At 38.5% G+C, this 21,073-nt stretch overlaps 3 protein-coding genes across 4 annotated transcripts in view; 2 read left to right on the top strand and 1 right to left on the bottom strand.

Moving 5' to 3' along the window:
• Positions 1-5,844, top strand: part of LOC107036977 (RNA helicase aquarius) — a 16,115-nt gene extending 10,271 nt beyond the window's left edge. The window contains exons 3-6 of the mRNA XM_015255274.1: positions 289-402; positions 1,051-1,803; positions 2,517-3,409; positions 4,139-5,844. Coding sequence (XP_015110760.1) covers positions 289-402; positions 1,051-1,803; positions 2,517-3,409; positions 4,139-5,798 — 3,420 coding nt within the window. The 3' untranslated portion in view covers positions 5,799-5,844. The remainder of the gene's footprint in view (positions 1-288; positions 403-1,050; positions 1,804-2,516; positions 3,410-4,138) is intronic.
• A 946-nt stretch (positions 5,845-6,790) lies between these two features.
• On the top strand, positions 6,791-14,856 carry LOC107036970 (transmembrane protein 245). 2 transcript variants are annotated; one of them, XM_015255260.2, is made up of 8 exons: positions 6,791-7,271; positions 8,239-8,689; positions 9,389-9,898; positions 10,670-11,004; positions 11,524-12,027; positions 12,457-12,474; positions 12,539-12,841; positions 13,489-14,856. In XM_015255260.2, exons 1-8 carry the CDS (start codon positions 6,946-6,948, stop codon positions 13,700-13,702), a joined length of 2,661 nt encoding a protein of 886 aa, XP_015110746.1. In that variant the 5' UTR covers positions 6,791-6,945; the 3' UTR covers positions 13,703-14,856. The 2 variants fall into 2 exon arrangements, with proteins under 2 accessions (XP_015110746.1, XP_015110747.1); XM_015255261.2 differs by lacking the exon at positions 12,457-12,474 and having other exon boundaries at positions 6,792-7,271.
• Positions 14,340-20,630, bottom strand: LOC107036968 (beta-mannosidase). The gene is made up of 5 exons (XM_015255259.2): positions 19,988-20,630; positions 18,668-19,372; positions 17,362-17,729; positions 15,984-16,821; positions 14,340-15,547 (listed from the first exon to the last, which is right to left on the bottom strand). The coding sequence occupies exons 1-5, from the start codon at positions 20,366-20,368 to the stop codon at positions 15,035-15,037; spliced, it is 2,805 nt and encodes a 934-aa protein (XP_015110745.1). The 5' UTR covers positions 20,369-20,630; the 3' UTR covers positions 14,340-15,034.
• Positions 20,631-21,073: the final 443 nt, after the last annotated feature.

Here is a 21,073-nt window from a genome sequence, read left to right as displayed (position 1 = left end):
AGGCCCGAGTTTGTAGCAAAGATCTAATTAACAAATTAACAAATTCTATATTGTCAATTATTTAATTCATAGTTTATTTAAAATTTAAATTATCAATTAACTGAAATCATGATTTTTTTTATTATTTAATGGAAATTTATAGCTTCAATTGTTAAAAAAATGTCCACTGATTTGTAAAGTTAGAAATTAATTTCAAGAAAGTGGATTTTTATTTTTGTCATATCATTTTTAATTGTTAAAGAAATGTCGGAAAATATTGCATGCATTTCTATTGTCATTTCGTTTCAGCTACTGGAGATGCTGAAATTCTATGCGAGATTCGAGATCAGTGAGGAGACTGGAGATCCACTCACAGATCACGACATGACGCAGTTGCATTATACAAAAATCACATCTCTGCAGGTAAAAATAAGGATAAAAACATTACATCTTATCATCAGTCATTCGTTCATTACGAAATCACGATAATTATCAATTTCACCAAATAATTTCCCTATTTCTGAACAAAACACCGTAAGGTTCAATTGAAAATTTTTCAATGGGAATTGAAGCATAATAATTAACAATTGAATTTTATCCGAAAAATTGAAAACACCGTTGGCATCGCAACACTGTGTTTCTCTACATTAAACTGTTCTCCGAAAAATCATCAACACTCTGCGAATCTCGTTCCAGAGAGCGGTTTAATAATGATGTTTCTAATCATCTTAACTTTCGTTCATCACTTCATTCAGTTTTTAATCTTCAAAACTAGCACATTTTTAGTCGAGTTGAGTAGTCTTTGTGAGATAGAAAATATATTTTAAATCATTGCGAATTTAATTTTCTGCACAAATGGTTATTTATGCAGAAAAAGAAAAATATGCAATAATATGTAAAATATGTGATAAAAATATATAATAACAATTAATAATTAAATTTTACCTAAAAATTGAAAACACCAAACGGTTTGATGTAGAATAAACGCAATGTTTGCATCGTAAAATTATGTTTATTCTACCTTAAACTATTTCCCGAAAAATCCTCAACATTCCTCGAATCTCGTTCTAGCGAGCGGTGTTCGCTAAATTCCCGGACCTCCGTAGCTTCGCCCTGGCGAATGTGGCAAGCGTGGACACCCGTGACGCCCTCCTAAAGCACTTTGGTTTCCTCACCCAAGAGAAGCTGAAAGCAATCGCGAGTTACTTGAACCTGGTGCCCCCGGAGGACCGGCTGAACGACGAGAACTGGTATCGCCTGGACATGGACTTTCTCCAGGAGCTCTTGATCTCCCGCCACGAGCGTCGCGCCTCCCAACTGGAGGAGCTCAACGAGATGCCCCTGTACCCCACCGAGGACATAATCTGGAACGAGAGCATCGTCCCCACCGAGTACTTCTCAGGCGAGGGCTGCCTGGCCCTTCCCAAGCTCAATCTTCAGTTTCTCACACTTCACGACTATCTACTCAGGAATTTCAATCTCTTTCGGCTGGAGTCGACCTACGAGATACGCCAGGACATCGAGGACTCGGTCTCACGGCTCAGCCCCTGGAAATCGGAAGACGGTGGTGTCTACTTCGGTGGCTGGGCCAGAATGGCTCAACCCATAACGCAATTCGCTGTTGTCGAAGTCGCCAAGCCGAATATTGGGGAGAAACGACCGTCGAGGGTGCGGGCTGATGTCACGATTAATCTCAGTGTCAGGAGGGAGATTAAGTCCGAGTGGGAGAACCTGCGGAAGCACGATGTGTGCTTTCTACTTACCGTGAAACCACTCAATCCGATTGGCACCAAGTACAGTCACAAGGCACCTTTCGTACCTCAGGTGGGGATTTTTTTTTAATCGATTTGGCTCAGAATGGAATCAGATAAAAATTGAATGAAAAACTGCATTTGAAGTTGCAAATGAACAATTTGTTCATTTCAAATGAATCATTTATTAATTTCAAATAGACAGTTTAGTCTTTAAATGAAGTTTTCTCATTTTAAGGGCTTTTTTCTTAAGATTTTTGCCTTTGAATGGAACATGCGGAAAAAATGTTGATTTGAATGAATTAAAAATCTTTATTTGAAATTTTTTGTTTCAAAAGAAATGATCTAATTAAATCAAATAAGCAATTTATTAAAATCAAACAGACTAATTTGAATTTATTCATTTCAAATGAAAAATTTTATTTTATTTATTTTTTCTCAATGTTTTGCACCGAATGGACCGCCCAGAAAAATTGTTTATTTGAATGACATAAAAATCTTTATTTGAGATTCTCTTATTATTAATTAAGTAAATGTACTAATTTAAAAAAAATTAAATTCAAATCGACAATTTATTACCTTCAAATAAAGACTTTTCTTATTTCAAGAAAATCACATTCTAAATTACGAAATTATGTTTCCAATAAATTTTCACCAAGTTGTACAAAAAACTATATTCATTTAGAATAAAAAAAAAATCTTGACATAAGAAAAATGTCAATTTATGTTGTACGTTGTGAGTACGGCCACAATTAAATAAAGTGATATTTTGTTATCGTCCCTCAGGTGGGATTGACTTACGTCAGAGGGTGTGAGGTCGAGGGAATGCTCGATTCCAACGGAAGGGTCATCGAAGATGGTCCAGAGCCGAGGCCCATTCTCCCTGGTGATGCCAGGACCTATCGAGTCTGGCTGGACTCCAATCAGTACAGAATTGATATGGACAACGCCAGTCACGGATCTGAGGACGTCTACGAGTCCTTCAACATAATAATGCGTCGAAAGCCCAAGGAGAATAATTTTAAAGCTGTTCTCGAGACAATTCGAGAGCTCATGAATACCGAGTGCGTCGTACCGGACTGGCTTCACAACATAATTCTGGGTTACGGTGACCCTGGAGCAGCTCGTTACGCAAGAATGCCCGACGAGATTCCGACGATGGACTTCAATGACACATTTTTGGACATAAATCACCTCCGCTCGAGTTTCCCAGGGTACGAGATAAGGATGAAGCAGACTGAGGAGGAGCGAAAGCTCGAGAGGCCCTTCAGGCTGACCTTCGAGGATGTCGTGGCCAAGCAGGAGAACCGAGAGGAAAATAGGACAATCACGGTGGAGCCACACGTGCCCCCCAGCAGGGGACCCTACAAGGCCAATCAACCCAAGAAGAATCAAATTCCCTTCACCCCAACTCAGGTGGAAGCCATTCGCGCTGGAATGCAGCCCGGCTTGACTCTCGTTGTTGGACCTCCTGGCACTGGAAAGACTGATGTTGCTGTGCAGATAATCTCCAATCTGTACCACAACTTTCCCAATCAACGAACCCTCATTGTCACTCACTCCAATCAGGCGCTCAATCAACTCTTCGAGAAGATCATGGCTCTTGACATCGATGAACGGCATTTACTGCGTTTGGGTCATGGCGAGGAGGCCCTTGAGACGGAAAAGGACTTCAGCAGGTAGAGTTTTATTTTAAGGACATGGGGATTCTGTAAGAAAATTTAGGGAATTTTTGGGGAACTTCTATTGAAAGTTTCATTTTCTCGATTTTATTTTAAAAAATTTGTTGCATTTCAACTTTCTATAGAATTTTTTATATTGAGGTATTTTCTGTAGAAATTCCTTAATCGGGAATTCTATAGAAAAATCGATTAGATTTTTTTAGAAAATTTTATTAGATTTCTATCGGAGTTCTATTGAAAATTCTATAATTTTCTCTATTTTATGAAAAAAAATAGTTGTATTTCAACTTTCTATAGAATTTTTTATATTGAGATATTTTCTGTAGAAATTCCTCAACGGGGATTCTATAGAAATATCGATTAGATTTTTTTAGAAAATTTTATTCGATTTCTATTGAAGTTCTATTAAAAATTCTATAATTTTCTCTATTTTATAAAAAAAAATTGATTGAATTTCATCTTTCTGTAAAACTTTTTCTAATTATTTTCTACACAAATTTCTCGACATGAATTTTCCAATTTTTTTCTACTCCATTTTTCCTCTCCCCTCATTATAAAAATCAATCAAAAAAACTGAAACTTTGCGCCAGGGAATTTCTCTACAAAACATCTCAAAAGAAAGAATTGCATAAAAAAATTAACTATTACTGATTTTTTCTATACCTTCATTTCAACTCTCAATTACTCATTTCCTCATCTATTATTATCAATTTTATTTGTTTAAAGGTATGGAAGAGTGAATTACGTTCTCGCCAAGCGCCTGGACCTCCTGATGGACGTCCAACGTCTCCAGGAGTCCCTAGAGGTAAAAGGAGACGTTGCTTACACCTGCGAAACAGCTGGCCACTTTTTCAAAGACCAAGTGATGACACGCTGGGAGAGATTCGAGGAGAGAATAAAGAATAGATCATCGGGAAGTGAAGAAATCCCAGTGAACATTGTGGACGAGGAGTTTCCATTTCACAAATTCTTTGACAATGCTCCCCAGCCACTATTCAAGAAGAATCTCTTCGAGGAAGACCTGGAGATTGCCAGGAGTTGCTTCAGATACATAGAGAGGATTTTCACTCAGTTGGAGGAGTTCAGGGCATTTGAGCTCCTCCGATCGGGTCTGGACAGATCCAAGTACCTGCTCGTTAAAGAGGCCAAAGTAATCGCCATGACCTGCACCCACGCAGCCCTAAAACGTCGCGAACTAGTGGACATGGGATTCAAATACGATAATATTCTCATGGAGGAGAGTGCCCAGATATTGGAGATTGAAACGTTCATTCCCCTGCTCCTTCAGAATCCCCAGGACGGCTACAATCGCCTGAAGAGGTGGATAATGATTGGTGATCATCACCAGTTGCCACCAGTGATAAAGAACATGGCTTTTCAGAAGTACTCGAACATGGAGCAGTCGTTGTTCGCTAGGTTTGTTCGTCTGGGTGTGCCCACTGTTGATCTCGATGGCCAGGGGCGTGCGAGACCGAGCATCTGTGACCTTTACAACTGGAGGTACAAGAAACTGGGAAATTTGACGCATGTGGAACGATCTCCAGAGTATCTAGTTGCGAATGCCGGATTTTTGTACGACTTTCAACTTGTCAATGTCGAGGACTTCAATGGGGTTGGGGAGAGTGAGCCCAGCGCTTATTTCTATCAGAATTTGGCTGAGGCTGAGTACTGTGTCGCTGTTTTTATGTACATGAGACTGCTGGGGTATCCTGCTGACAAGATAAGCATTCTCACAACTTATAATGGACAGAAACATCTCATTAGGGATGTTATTAACATAAGGTGTGCTAATAATCCACTTATTGGGAGACCCAGCAAGGTGACGACTGTTGATAAGTATCAGGGACAGCAGAATGACTATATTCTGCTGAGTTTGGTGAAGACTAGGGCTGTGGGACACTTGAGGGACGCCAGGCGTCTTGTTGTCGCCATGTCCAGGGCTAGACTTGGATTGTACGTATTTGCCAGGGTCTCGTTGTTCAAGAATTGTTTTGAACTGACACCTGCCTTTGATCAGCTCATGAGGAGGCCCTTGAAACTACAGCTGTTGCCACATGAGGTTTATCCTACCAAGAGGCTGAATGATGAGGAGCCCAGTGTACCGGCCATGGAGATCGAGGATATGCCACATGTGGCGAAATTTGTTTATGATTTTTATATGAATAAAGTCAGTGGGATGAAGGAGGCTGCCAAGGGCTGGGCCAAACCTGGGAGCACTCATGAGGCTGTGGGACCTGAACATCATGTGCCAGTTCATCCTGGCGCCGATGATGGGGCCTCTGATGATGAGGGGGAAATGGTTGGCGGCGGGGAGGGGGAGGGGGGAGAAGTGCAGATGCATGAGCCCATTCAGAACTTGGTGGAGGAACCTATGGAGGAGGTTTGAAGTGGTTGTGTACAATTTTGTGAATAAATCGAGGGGTTTTGGAACAGTTGGAGTGGTTTTCTTTTGGCCTTTACCGTACAACACCTTTTGGTTTTTCGGTTGGCTTGAAAAACCAATTGATCAGTTGGAGGTGTTTTACTTATTTATTTATCAATTACTGTCAATATTATATCTGTAAAACGTATGGTATTTCTTCATTATTGTCTTTATAATTCTGGGAAATTTATCATGTTTATGACTTTGCAGATATGAAGGACTGCTCCATTTTCCCCAGAGAGTCAATAATGAGGACAACAAATTTTACTCTGAACCCTCGGTTTAATTGACGTAGCTCAAACAGGAGTGGTTGATACTTGAGACGCTTGTCCTCTTCTTTAGCTGTTATATTGCTCTTAGCCGGGGCCGAGAACTCAATGACATAGATGATTTTGTCATCAAAATCGAAGAGGAAAAGGATGTTATTATTATTATTATACATGTTAAAATGAGTACCACTCGCAGAGTAACTGAGATGAGTCTTTTTTTATTTCGTCTGAGTTACATGAGTTTTCCCCGGAAAATTGAGGTAGATGAGTTTTATAGGGAATTCTGAGATACCCATGTTTCAAAAATAAAAATGAAATACGGTTGTTTTATTAGGAAATGTCGAAATAACGTAATATTTTGGGATTCGCTGAACATTCAAATGAATGTGTTAAGTTGATCTAATCTCTTTTTAATTCAATTTCCAATCCATATCCATCAATAGTAAAATCAACCGCAGGTAAGAATAAAAAAAAGAGCAGCGTCGTCCATTTTATTTAATTATAAATTCTAGCTAAAAGACTAAAATTCTTGTCCTTCGACGCAGGTAACATCTCCGGACATAACAAGTCTGAGGACAAAAAAAAATGAAATCCAGTTTCTACTCCGATGGTAATTCCATTGGCTCTGAATATCCGCCAATAGAATATGAGACAGAGTCGCCCCCTGGCGTTATATCCTAAACCCCCATTCGAAACCGATCAAGAAGAAATGTAAAAACAACTCACGGTTTATATTTAAACTCACCCATGACTCACTCCGCACACTCCTTTGCTCCCAGTGACATCATCACAGTCTGAATCGTAAATACGTCCTCACAAGAATGAACAATCTCTGAGTGAGAATGGAGGGTCCTCGTACACCAATGGATAACCTCCTGAACGTGCTCTCGGGTTTCTCCGTGGGTCACGAGAAGGCCCTGAAGCAGGGCATCTACAACGCAGTGGCCCTCCTCGTCCTCTTCCTGACGTGCGCCGCCACCTACGGCCTCTACCTCATCCTGCACCCCTTCGTGAAGCCCCTGATATGGGCCCTCCTCTGCGGAAGTGTTCTCTTTCCCTTCAAGCTCTACATAACTACATCCGTGCAGTCCTGGTTCACGGAGACGGAGAACTCTCACGAGCCCCTGCTGATGCACCTGGCTATGGTCCCCATCAGGATAGCTGACAGGCAGGGATACACGCGTGAAAAAATTCTATAGGAATTCTATTGGGTTTCTATAGGATTTCTATTGAAAATTATATTTTAATTCTACTTTTATAGAAAATTCTATTGGAATTCTATAGAAATTATATGGGGGGGGGTTCTATAGAATTTCTATAGAAATTGTATGGGGTTTTCTATAGGATTCGTATTGGAATTTGATTGAAAAGTCTATTTTAATTCTAAACCCCCCATTCTATAGAAATTCTATAGACCCTCCCCCATAATTTTAATTTGAATAGAAATTTTAATTTGCCAATAGAAACTTTAATCTATAGAATTTCTATTGGCAGTCTATAGAAATGATAGAATTATATGAATTTTATGGGGGGGGTATATAGAAATTCTATAGACTGACAGTAGAAATTCTATAAAGGGGGTCTATAGAAATTATATGAGGGAGGGTCTATAGAATTTCTATAGACCCCCTATAGAATTTCTATTGGTAGTCTATAGAATTTCTATAGACCCCTCCCCCTAAAATTCATATGATTCTATCATTTCTATAGACTGCCAATAGAAATTCTATAGATTAAAGTTTCTATTACCAAATTAAAATTTAATTAATCAATTAAATTTAATTAATTAAATTAACTTAATTTAATTAAAATTTTCATTAAAATTCCCATTGATTTCTATTTTCTATTGGCAGCCTATAGAAATTTTATAGAACTATTCTATAGATCTATTCTATAGAAATTCTATTTTGATAGAACATTTCCACTCAAATTAACCCATCTAATATTAAATTAGGTGGGTTAATTATTAAATTAGTGTTTTGGTTGTTCTTAATTGACCCTTCCATACTATCAATTAATTCATTCAACGTCAATCGAACATTTAGATACCACTCATTTCACTAATGTGAATCACTTAACCAATGTGAATCGCGAGGTATTGAGGAATTCTGATTGATGGCCATCTCTGCTGACAGGATCTCCAATGCAGTTGGAAGTTTCCTTCACCAGCGGCTGAACTACGTGGGCGCCCTGGTGGGAGTCATCTCTGGGATGGTCATGATCTACTGGTACACCCCCAACATCCTTCTCTGCCTGATCTGGCGGTGCCTCCAGATCCTCGTGGCCCTTACCTCCGTCTTCATCGACACCTGCAACATCTACATCATCTCGACACTGGTGATCGGGTACCTCTCCATCCTCTACGTGTACTGGACCCCCAGGAACGCCCAGCAGTTCAACTACATCTCCATCGTCCTCTGGTTGATAGTCTCCCTCTACGTCTCCAACATCCTGGGGGTCTACCAGGTCGCCGTCTTCGTGGCCCTCCAGACCCTCTGCATCATCGGTTTCACGTATGAAGTCATTCTCATTATGGAGACTAAGGATGCACTGGGGAAACCGCTGACATTCGCTGAGGCTGTCCAGGTTGGTTGGAAATATAAATAGCCTGTTGTCTCATCATATTGTAAATAATTTATATTTTATAAAAATCGGTGGAAAAATATCAGTGGAATTTTCGGATTTCTATTGAATTTTTTATATTGAGACGTTTTCTCTATAGAATATTTTCCATTAAACAAATTTCATTGGATTTATATTGAAAATTCTATTGATTTTTGGTCGATTCTATTGAAAGTGTCCAGTAGACACTATTCTACCGAAACAAGAATTTCAGATTTCTATAGAACTTTTGCTATCGATACATTTTCCGTAAGAATTTCTTGGCATGAATTTTCCAAGTATTTTCCACTCTATTTTCACTAAAAAGTCAGTGTTCCTATAGAAAATATTCCAGGAAAATGAGTTGCCCACAAAAACCAAATTATCTTAATGGTTTCTATAGAATATTCCCCCTCCCAATTTTTATTGGATCAGAGTGCCGATAGCCTGCGGAGAATTCTCAATAGAATCTACCAAAAACCCTAAAAAAACTCAATAGAATTTTCTAACAAAAATTCCTTACCAATTTTTCTCCGGAATTTCTTCACACGTGACATCATCATGTAAAAACTTCTTCATTGCGCCATTAGCAATACTAATTTAATAATTAAAAGGCATTTATCTGAGCGATTAAAAATTTTTTTTCCATAAAAATTAATTTGTTTATTTCGATTCATTAATCAGATGGCTCTGACAGGAGAGGAAGCAGCCCCGGAGCCTCGATCCTCTGAAGAGCGTGAAGAGGCCGACTTCTTCCCCGAGACGTCGACTCCCAGGCTCTCGCCAGACGACATAAAGGAGCCCCCGCCCTCCGTTGCCAAAAGGCCCTTGAAACTCTCAGGGAAATCCGTCTCCCTGGACGCAGACGTGGAGAACGTGAGGACCAGGAGAGCCTCCGGACGATCCTGCAGCTTCCCGAACTCCAGGGTCACCCCTCGTGAGAGGTACTTCCTCAGGAAACTGCGGACTGAACTCAGGATGTCCCTCGACGCCCCTGAGGACGAGGTGGACACCGACAAGTACATGTACGGGGCGTTTTACGCGTGCGGGGGAATGCTCCTCTGGAAGAACAAGTGGATCCTCACGATTTTGACTCTGCCCATCGTCTGGTATTTCCTGAAGCTCCTGGGGAGACGTTCGGGCTTCTGGAGGTACGTCCTGGCGCAGGTCGAGAGGCTCATCGGTGTCGTCAAGGTAAATAGATGGATCAAATGCACTTGACTATTCTCTTACTGCGAAAAATTTTATTCTATTGAATTTTTGGTGGGTGTCTATAAGAATTCTGTGGGAGGTCTGGCGGAATTGAATATGCTGAGTATGAAAAAATAGGGAAATGCAGTGAAGAAAACTTGGAAAGTTTAGTTGTATGAAATTCTATAGAAAAGCGTCTATGGATTTTCATTTTTCTATAATTTACTCCCAAGAAATTCTATGATGTACTAAAATATTCTGTAATAATTTTATGATAGTAAACCTAGAAATAAAACTTGGAAAATTACTGTCAAGAAATTCTATAGAAAAATGAAAATCTATAGACACTTTTCTATTGAAGAATGGGCTTTTTATATGAAAGTGTTTATAGATTTTCATTTTTTCTATAGACTTTCTATAGAAAAGTATATAGAAAAATAGATGCGATTCAATAGAAATCTACCTACCGATTGTCTCTTCTATAGACTTTTCTATAAAAAATGAAAATCTATAGAAAATCCATAGGTATGTTTTCTATAGCATTCTATAGAAAATTTTATGGACACGGCCTTTTTCTATAGAATTGATGCAAAAAACAAATAAAATTCGAATAAAAATTCAGTGAAGTTGTTTATGAAAAGCGCTAGGATTTTATATTCATGTACAAAAAATTATTTCATTTATCCATTCATTCATTTAATTAGTAACAATCTCATTAATTCGTCTGTTAATTTATGAATTTGATTATTAATTCAATTTTGCTTTTCTCTCAAGGCCTGGAGTAAAGAGAGGCAGCAGGCACTCGCCCCAGCCCACGTCCGGGGCATCTACAGGGTTTACCTGATTGTCGATAAGAACCTCAGGGAGATCCTCAAGGGGTCTGTCGATGCTGTCGCCACCATTGCTGTCATTCTGGCATTGATAGTCTTCACCTTCTGCGCATCGATTTTTATCACTGTTCAGATTTACGGGGAGGGACTGCACCTGGTGCAGATCACCGGGGAAATCCTCAATTCATCTCTCGTGAACAATCCCGATATTGATTGGGTTCCTCAGCAGTGGGAGGAGTCGGTCAACTCTGTTCTGGATAATGCGTATACTTATGGAAGGTAGGGGAACTAGAACTTGTATTAAATACCCTGGGCCGACAGTAGAGTAGAAAAACAATGGAAAATTCAGGTCGAGGAATTCCTATAGAAAATGTCTCAATTAGGCAAACGTTAACAGATTTTTTTAGTTTATTTATTTATTATTAATCTATTATTTTAGATATCCAATGGAATTTTTTTCGTGACGACAGTTTCTATAGAAATTCCTCAAAATGCATTTTCCAGTTTTCATTCACTCTATTTTTCTTCTTTTTTCATTGAAAAAAATAATTAAATAACTCAGAAAATTCGAACTGATGAATTTATCTGTAGAAACAATGAAGTTAAATAATTTCTCTTAAAAAATTAAAATAAAAGCTATCAATTTTCTATAAAAAACATCTCAATAGAATAAATTGTACAGAAAAATGCAATTTACTCATTTTTTCAATAGAATATTTTTCATTAAACAGATCTATTGCCAAAATATGTACAACGAAAATAATTCCCACTGAAAAAATGAAACGTAATTTCTTCAAGATCTGCGATTTCGGACGGGATCAAGGGTCTCATGAAGGATTTGGAGCCGGCGAAGGCTGAGGCCCTCGAGAAAAAGGTCCTCGAGCTGTGGGACAGGTTGTATCAGGCCTGGATGATGTCCGACGAGGACCCAGGGATGATTGGACCCACGGTGGATGTCAATGCTGCCATGACAGCCTGGGAGAGCATCAAGGAGAGCTTCGGAAAGATGCCGACGCAGATATTCAACATGACGGGAATTCAGAACTTTGCGAGGGAGAATGTGGGCATTCTCATGCAGGTGCTGGACTCGGTGTGGGGCATTGTCAAGGGAAACATGTCGGTGGTGATGAGTGTCCTGACGGAGTTGCTGTATGTGGTGCTGATGAGTGGGTCTGCTGTCCTGAATTTTGCCCTCAGCACTGTCGTTTTTTTCACTACTCTGTTCTATCTGCTGTCCAGCAGTGGGAAGACTTATAAACCCATTGAACTTATCGCCATGTTCAGCCCGATCAGCTGCTACAGGTGACTTATGATTTTTTGAGGGATAGGATTTTTATTTTATTTTATTTACGTTGATTGACGATGGATAAACTTTTTATTGCGAACGTTTTGGTAGACAAATTTCATTTTGTTGCTTATTTTCATAGAAAATATCCAATAGAAACTATTCTGTTTAAAAAATCAACAATTTCATCTTTTTAATTTTTTCTGTTCACACATGAATTTTCCGAGAATTTTTCCCTTTTTATTAGCAAAATCAAACAAAAAAACTTGAAAAATGAAAAAAATATGATTGTGTTAAATCTTTAGAAGTAGAATTACAATAGTTTTGAAGATTTATTAATAATTAATAATTAGTCAACTTAATTTAATTGAATAATTAATTTAATGAATTGATGATTTATTAATAATACTGTTTTTTTATCTGGTCTGTTTCATTAATGAATGCAGCAAGGATTTTTTGGGAGGGTACGTGCATGAGTGTAATTCAGGAATAAATTCCCCTACTGAATTTTCCTTACTTCTGTTGCAGATTTGCAATTGCTCTTCAGGAGGCTGTGATTGCGGTGTTCGCAGCGACGTTCAAACTGGCGTCGTTCTTCGGTATGTGGACCTGGTTCATCCACAATCTGTTCCAAGTGAAGATCGTGTATCTCCCCTCGGTATTCGCCACTGTGCTGGCCGCAGTGCCCTTCCTCGATGCTTACTTCGCCTGCTTGCCTGCTACTCTGGAGCTTTGGTTCACCAGAGGGCCTATGATCGCTGTCGTGTTCTTCGTGTTTCACTTTTTGCCGTGTAATATCGTCATCACGGATTTTTATAAGGAGATTAAAGGGTGAGTAGCCAAAAATGAGGATTTTTAAAGAGAAGATTGAGAACGAAACCTGACATTTCAAGGAATTTTAATGAAGTTTTTAATGAAGTTAATTGTCAATTCGTTTGTTGGCTAGTATTACCCAACAATTTTTAAATTATTGAATTAATGGTGAATTAATTTAAAATTAAGCATAATTTCGTGCTAAATATTCGCATTTCAATTGAATTTTTAGTGAAATTTTAAATTTTATGATTCGTTTTTTAAACATTTGAACTAGAGATTGACAGAAAAATAACAAATGATTCATATAAATGCAAATACTATTGCTCAATATTAACAAAAATGCTGATGGTTGATTAATTCAAAATTCACCGTAGTTTCGTACTAAATATTCGCATTTCGATTGAATTTTTAGTGAAATTTGAAGTTTTATGATTCTTCTTTCAAAATTTTAATTAGAAATTGACCGAAAAATGGCAAATAATCCCTATAAATCCAAATTATTTATAATATTGATTAATATTAACAAAAATAATAGTGCAAATATTAATAGTGCTTTTCCATTACTACGAAAAATTAATTGAAAAATTCGACTTTTTTTTTTTAATTCTCAAAATGTTAATTTTATTACTTGACGAATGCAATTGTCACTGGATTTTCCACAGGGGTGGCCACCCATACTTGACAGGACTATCAATAGCCGGCGGTATTTTCTGCCTGGGAGTGGAGGGAGCCATCTTCGGACCGCTTTTGCTCTGCTGCATCATGGTGGCCATAAACCTGAGTCGAAAGTACATGCAGTCCGTCTCCGAGGAGACTCTCAACTCCCTGAAATCTCAGATTGATCAGCTGGAGGCCGAGCCCCCAGTCTCCCCGTGAATTTAATCGAAAGTAGGGAATCCAAACCGTCCAGATGCTCTCGTGCTTCCATGCCTCGTGAAACTTACAGTGTTAGCCATGTTAAGTAATTGATAATTTGTAGTTACTGATTAATTAATCAGTGATGGGGGAGTTCTCCAGGCTTGGAGACTTGGCTGTCGTTTCTACTTTCAAAAACTAGTCAATTGTAATTTTACCGAGACTTTTAACGTATTAATATCTATAATATGAATTGAATATGATCCCAAAATTTTCTTGCATTTTATCCTTGGAATATTTTCGATGGAAAAAGAATGAGAAAAAAAAAGTATTTTCCTGCAAAAAAATCAAATTTTTCGCACGAAGATCTCGTGATTTGTTTCTCAGACATTCTCTTTCTGGGGGAAATATTTCTTGATAACGTAAAAACATTAAAAAATTGCAGATAAAAAATATTGCTTGAAAAAATAAAAAGTTCTCTTTAGATCAAATTTTTGGGCTCATCTTCTCTCGACATTTCACTTGCTGAAATAATGATGATATACTTAGCTTTCGTTTGTCTGCATCACATTTCACTTGACAGATGCCAAAATTGATAGGTGATTTTTTCTAAGTTTCTATTCACGCAGTGTAAAATGTTGAAATAAAATTCCAAAGATTGTTCTCAAAAATCGTAAAAAAATGTTTAATTGGATCTATACATTGATCGGTGGTGTTTTCGTGGTACTAGTCGTGTTGATTGTACTTGAAATTCACTCACATTACGACATGTATTTTCCACCGTGAGTAGTTATAATTTTATAAAGAGAGAATTGTAAAGAGGAAAAAGAGAATTAAAAAGAGTAATCATTTTGCAAATTTTTGGGAGCGAGGACTGCAAAGAAAATTCTCAAGAGACTTTCTTCAAAGTCTGGGAAATGTTCTCCCAAAAATATCTAGATAAGTGAAACTTCCATTAAATGCAAAAAAGTCTTCTAAAGTTTTTTACGAAAAAATTACATTTAAAAAATCAGTAAAATTTCATCCTTCTGTAAATTTTTCTGCGGACATTTTTATCGGAATTCTTCAACAAGAATTTTCCACGTTTTGAACTTTTTTAGTGAAACAAAGAGAAAACTCTTTGTTTCACTAAAAAATCGAACAAAAAACCTTGAAAAATTTGAGCCCCTAAATTTCTATAGAAAATATCTCACTAGAAATGAGAGAATGGGAAAATTCAACAGAATTCCGACAGAAATTCGTGGCGAATTCCCTAGGTTTTTGAATAAAATTTTATCGTAAGTGTTCACACTTTCAAATTTAAGAAAATTAAAATGATATGATCGTCGAAAATGATGAATCGTCAATTCGTCTCTAGTATGTGACATGAATTGACATGCTGGGTTTTGGAGTGGCATAAATGGACCCGAGTGTAGTGACAGTAATTTCCCTTACGGGTCCCTGCAATCTACCCATGTCTTGAGTTAAGAACAGAATTCGTTTCGACCCTTTCAGCAGATGAAAGCCATTCTCCGAGAATCTCCCGTCGTAAAAACCGTTGCCATCGAACCAAACGAACAACTGAGTGCAAGTACTCATGATGGTGACATCGTAGCCACTCACGTAGAAATTCCGCAATCGTTCTGGGACGTTCCACGAGGGGAACGCGTCGATGGACACGTCAAGATCGCAGACAGGAAGATCGAGGTCCTTGGGTGGCGCTGGATAAATGTAGTTCGCAGGGGCCAGTTGCCTGTTGGAGGAGGATTTGAGAATTAATTCGATTATGCAACTCTTCTTCGCTTCCTCGAATGTCGAGCCACATGACGCCTCTTTCAGGATTCCCTGGAGGCTCAGAGTGGGAAGTTCTACGGCAGAATTTCCTAGCTGCAATAAAATTGATGAATTATGTGTCTATTTTTTTATGAGAATATTAAAATATTTTTATTGCAGTCAAAAAAAAAACATGAAAAGTAAATGAAATTTTCTTGCAATTTTTCAACTGCACGAAAAGTTTTCAACATTTTCATTAGAATTTCTAGTAGCGATGAAATGATATTAGACTCGAATAAATGAAAAATAAAAATCATTCATGATTTCTCAATAAATCCATAATTGCAAAAGATCAAATGAAAGAAAAATGAGAAGTTAAGAAAAGAAAGCAAAAACAAGAATAAAAGGAATAAAAATAAATTGTTCATGCTGTAAATTTTTCAAATGCAAGAAAATTCTTCCAACACCTCATCATAAAAAAATTGAAATTATTATTCATGATTTCTCAATAAAGGGACAATTGCAAACGATTAAGTAAAAAAAAACTTACAACAGTGACTTTATCCAGCTGCTTGGTATAGACCGGTGGCATCGTGCCATTCCAAATCCTATGGAAATTGATCTCCACATAGCAACTGGGAATCTCCAGCAAATCATCGGAGATGATAAAAATCCTCACTTCATCGAGAGTAACCCTGGAGTTGACAACAACAGGAGCAAAGAATTCCTCGGCATAATTGTGCAGCATTTTCCACCTGCCATCGACATCGATGGAGGACCACGAGGGTGCCTGCCACACGTCATTGAGCTGCCAGTACAAAGCCCCCATAGTCATTCCCTCCCCTAGTTCATTGACACTGCTCTTGGCCTGTCTATAGGACTCAGTCTGAATTTTAACAGCCATAGCCTGCTGAATCTGGCTGAGATAGATGTAGCTCTCAAAGTCCCTGAGAGGATCCTGAGTGTCCGGAATCCTGAGATTCATTTTAATCTGGAGTTCCATGAAGACATCGCCCCCCGGTAGATGCTGTCGATGCTTCAGGAAGTCGGAGCCCCTGACGAGATCCACTTTGGGGTTCCGGCAGTAGGGTCTCAACGTCCTGATGGATGGCAACGACTGGAAGCCATACTCAGACGAAAATCTAGGTCGTTTGTACGTGTTGATGTCCCATCCATTGGCCACGTAATTGTAGTAATGAATGTCACCGTAGAGATTGGAGTAGGGATCCGTCTCGATCCAGCCATTCTGGGCACTGTAGTCTGCATTGGTGGGACTGGAGGCCAGGAAGGGCCTCAACTTGTCATTTTCCTCAACTTCTTTCTTTATTACGTCAACGTAGAGTTTTATGTAATCGTCCTTGTACACTTTTTCGTTACCTGTGCCATACCTGCAGAAATAGAATTTTTATAGGGTTTCTATAGGATCTATTAAAAAGTATGGAGAATCTTCTGTAGAAGGAGATATAGAAAAATCTATAGATTCGGCTATAGAAAAAACCTATAGACAAATCTATAGATTCGTCTATAGAAAAAAAATTCTATTGAAAATTCTATAGATTCGTATGTAGAATAAATCATATAGGAAAATCTGTAGGTTCGTCTATAGAAAAATCCTACAGGGGAAATCTATAGGTTTGTCTATAGAAAAAATATATAATAGAAAATTCTATACTCTTCTATAGAAACTGAAATTTTCATAAGTGGGTCTGTTTCATTTTCTATAAAAACATTCTATAGATAGATCTATAGAATTGGCTATAGGATCTTCTATAAAAACTTTTTTCGTTTTCTATAGAACTTTCAACATGATGCTTTATGGACTTTCGTATCAGGCTTTACCTCCTGGATGGCTTATAGAAATTTTTATAGATTCTATAGAAAATATAAATATTCAAACGAGGGAATGACCGTGAACACTCTCCACTCACCAATTCCCGTACAACGCAGCCTCATTCTCATTATTCCCAGCCCAGAGCACCACAGAAGGATGACTCTTCAGTCGCCAAACTGTCTGCCTCACTTCCTCCCTCACTGAAGCTAGAAAATCAGGGGTTGTCGGGTACATCGCACAGGCGAACATGAAATCCTGCCACACCATGATGCCGTAGCTGTCAGCCGCTTCGTAGAACTCATCGATCTCGTAAATTCCTCCACCCCACACCCTCACCATATTCTGGTGTGTCTCCTGCATGTACCTCAGCAAAAGCGCTCGGACTGATACGTTGGCCGCTCTATCAGCTAGGATACCTATAGGAATCATGTTCGTTCCTTTCGCGAAAATCGGTACGTCGTTCACCTTGACACGTATTAAAAAAAAAATCGTAGAAATTCTATTGAATTCTTATTGGAATTCTATAAGTTCTCTATTAATTATTCTGACGTTCTATTAGAATTCTATTGAAAATTTCGGGTTTTCGCGACGGTTCTATAGAAGATTATGCATCCCTATTGTGTAATTTTGGTAAGCGATGTTTGAGAAAAATGTCAATAGATTTTCATTTTTCTATAGAAGGGCTATATAATTTCTATAGAACAATCTAAGTCCGTAAAAGTCTATAGGATTATAGAGTTCTTGTGGAAAACTCGAAATTTAAATATATCTATAGAATTCTATAGCTCCCTTTTCTATAAGAATTTCTATAGAAAAAGATCAATAGCTTTTCATTTTTCTATAGAAGGTTATATTAGTTCTATAAAACAATCGAAGTCCGTAAACTCGAAATTTGAATTTCTATAGAATTCTATAGCAATTTTTTAAAATAAGAATTTCTATAGACTTTGATAGCCAAATGATAGGTTTTGATTTGTCTACGGACAATCTATAGAATTACACGGCATTTCTATGAAAAATTCAAAATTTATGTCATTTCTATAGAATTATATAGAGATCCTCTATAGAAATTCTACACAGTTTCTATAGAAAAATTCTATGGCCTATCGTATTTCTCCAGAAACTTGGAAAACGTATGTCGACGAATTTGCTATAGAAAAAAACTGATGTAAGTTGTATAGAAAAACAACATCTACAGACATTTTTCTATAGAAAAATATAGACATTTTTCTACAGCAAGATATCTATTCAAAAACGCACGAGTGAGATGAATAATTTATAATGGAATTGCCCAAAAAAAATTCTCAATTGAATTCCAATAGAATTCTTACAGAATTTCTATAGAAATTCAATAGAAATTCAGGGAAAAAGCGCCAAGTCTTTCTGTTAAATTATTTTTCTACCTTGAAGTAGAAACTCAGGCCCTTTTTCAGAGGTTCTTGGACGAGTTCGATGGTCCTGAAGCCGACTTTTCGGATCTTGAATTCCGAGTGGCTAGGGGTCGTCAGGGTGATGTTCAGGTCGTATAGTTTCTGAAGACCATTAGCCAGTTGGCGTCCGCAGCCATTCGGCCACCACCTGACGACCTTTGACTCAGGAATGTCTATGGTTAACGATAAAAGTGAAGTTTTCTCGTTGTTGGTGAAGTTGAAGGTTGTTCTGTTAGTGTAATAGTCCGGAATAGTAGGACTAAGACTCCAGGGGATGTTCTTCCATCGGGTAGGCGTGATGATCAGGCTGGCGCCCAGAGTCCCTGTGACCGGCTTCGATGGACTACTGGGGGCGTTCTCCAGGTGAACAGTTACGGTTATCCTCCAGAGATGGTCGGCTGTTAGTTCTACGTCTACCGTCGTGTCGAAGAGGGTCGAGTCGTTGAAGATGATGAGTTTGGGAATGCTCCACAGGCCTGCGCCTGGGAAGGCTGGCCCCCAGTCCCACGCGAAACTCGCCTGCATCTTTCGAATGTGGTTCACGTGGCACTCGCCATTGTAGGACGAGGGCACGCATTTAGGGGGGACTGGATAATTTTTTGACTGATTCGTGAAGAGAGATTCTGCTACTTTCACTGCTGACTCGAAGTTTATGTTTATCTTGTTCTGTTTCGGGAACTGAAATTCAATTTGCGAGATTTTTCGCATTCAACCGGTGGCATTGAAGGGTTGAGCTGGTTTTGCACCGTTAATTATCAGCCAAATGGAGATGAAGACGAATGAATGATGGCTTAAAAAATTTGTTCATTCTGCAGGAACAGGATGGAGCGGGTTGGGGGTGATCTGAAGAGGGTAAATAATTTTAAGAAGCGTTTAAAAATACGAGGTAGGAGCGCCGCCATGTTTGAAGCTCCTTCCGACAGAGGGGGAGGCCAAGCAACATGGCGGCGCCCGCTGGCAACCACCTCGCATTTTCAAACACTTCTTGAAATTATTTATCCACTTCAAATAATTCTCCACTGGTTGCACCCAGTTCCCGGAAATGGAACCAATTTTTTAAGCCATTTTTCAGATTTTTTCATCCCGTTGTAATGGAGAATTCATGGGACAAAGTTTTTTCCGCATTTCAGTAGCTTATTTTTCATATCCTAGGCCTTTTGATCGCAATTATGTTCGACGAAAGAATGAAAAAAAATCCACAATAAAACAATTTTACGAAAAAGAAATGGAGAAAAATCCTGGGACAAGACAAGTTGAGTGCACCTTATCCCAATCTCCCCTGATAATACTTACAGTGAGATACTCTTTGACATCGTAAAAATACCGCAAATGCATGTTTGTGGTGTTACCCAGGACATGATCATTCAGCGAAATTCTCCCAAACGTGTCAACACCCTGGAATACGAGGAGAGCTCGCTGAGCAGCAAATTCATCTGCATTGACAAGAAATACACTTCTAAAAAATGACGATGAATTTCCTGCCCATCTGTAAGCCACGTCGTTATCTCCAAAAAATGGATTGATGAATCCTTCCTTTGCGAAGGTTCTGTACGTATCGAAAGGAGGTCTCACGTTGCTGATATATTCCCTTCCCACCAGTCCATCCCAAACGTCCAGAGTATCCGCCCGAGCACTGAGCAAGGAGCTCAGAAAAATGACTGCACTGAGTCGCATTTCGACTCTGGACTGTTATCACGGAAATTTTCTATCTTCCGTTGATAATTCTCGGTTTTAGTCGATGTGATTGATCTTCTGCTTGCCTCGACGGCTAGAATTTACACTGAAGACTGAAGGCGTCATGAAGCCGGCGGGATCTCCTTACACCAATTGCCACGACCACTTTACCCCCACTTTATCACTCAATTGTAACTAATCTGACCTTGGCGAGTTTGAATTCATATCAGGGGTTCACGTGACAACAGAGGGAGACGTAAAATTGATGGGCCGTCAAAATTGTTTACAATACATCAATCTATTGATCCAATCAACTAACAGAGAAAATTAAAAGGAGTGAAGAGAGAACGAGAAAAAAATTCATTTCAGTAGCGAAGTGGTAAAACGGTATAACTCAATTTTCTCGGAATCTAAGGGAGATAGCAAAATTTTTATTATAACCTTTTTTGTAGATCTCATTGAGCGCTACAACAAATGCCATTACGAAAATTTCGCTAGCTCCCTTAGATTCGGAAATATTCCGCAAAAACTAAACTGGGAGATGAATCGACCGGTTTACCACTTCGCTACTGAATTAAACTGCGTGAGAAAAATTTGAAAAAATCATAAACACTCAGCGGCATTCAAATGACATTTCGCACAGAATTATTTCTTAAATATCCGTTGCTCATAAATAAATTAGTGAAATTGTTTACACTAGAGAAA

The sequence above is a fragment of the Diachasma alloeum genome, unplaced genomic scaffold (genome assembly GCF_001412515.2).
Source record: "Diachasma alloeum isolate Michigan unplaced genomic scaffold, Dall2.0 Dall_scaffold_00212, whole genome shotgun sequence".
NCBI lineage: Eukaryota > Metazoa > Arthropoda > Insecta > Hymenoptera > Braconidae > Diachasma > Diachasma alloeum.
Note: the sequence above shows the minus strand (reverse complement) of the source record. Positions and strands in the feature narration are given on the sequence as shown.

What these genes read in the sequence shown, in the direction of transcription:
- LOC107036968 (XM_015255259.2), bottom strand. Translation starts at nt 20,368, where the DNA reads ATGCGACTCAGTGCAGTCATTTTTCTGAGCTCCTTGCTCAGTGCTCGG. An exon ending in GCCTGAGTTTCTACTTCAAG is followed by an intron (nt 17,730 to 18,667) that starts GTAGAAAAATAA and finishes ATACGTGTCAAG; the next exon opens with GTGAACGACGTACCGATTTT. An exon ending in AGCTGGATAAAGTCACTGTT is followed by an intron (nt 15,548 to 15,983) that starts GTAAGTTTTTTT and finishes ATTTTATTGCAG; the next exon opens with CTAGGAAATTCTGCCGTAGA.
- LOC107036970 (XM_015255260.2), top strand. Translation starts at nt 6,946, where the DNA reads ATGGAGGGTCCTCGTACACCAATGGATAACCTCCTGAACGTGCTCTCG. An exon ending in CCCATCAGGATAGCTGACAG is followed by an intron (nt 7,272 to 8,238) that starts GCAGGGATACAC and finishes CTCTGCTGACAG; the next exon opens with GATCTCCAATGCAGTTGGAA. An exon ending in TTTTATAAGGAGATTAAAGG is followed by an intron (nt 12,842 to 13,488) that starts GTGAGTAGCCAA and finishes GATTTTCCACAG; the next exon opens with GGGTGGCCACCCATACTTGA.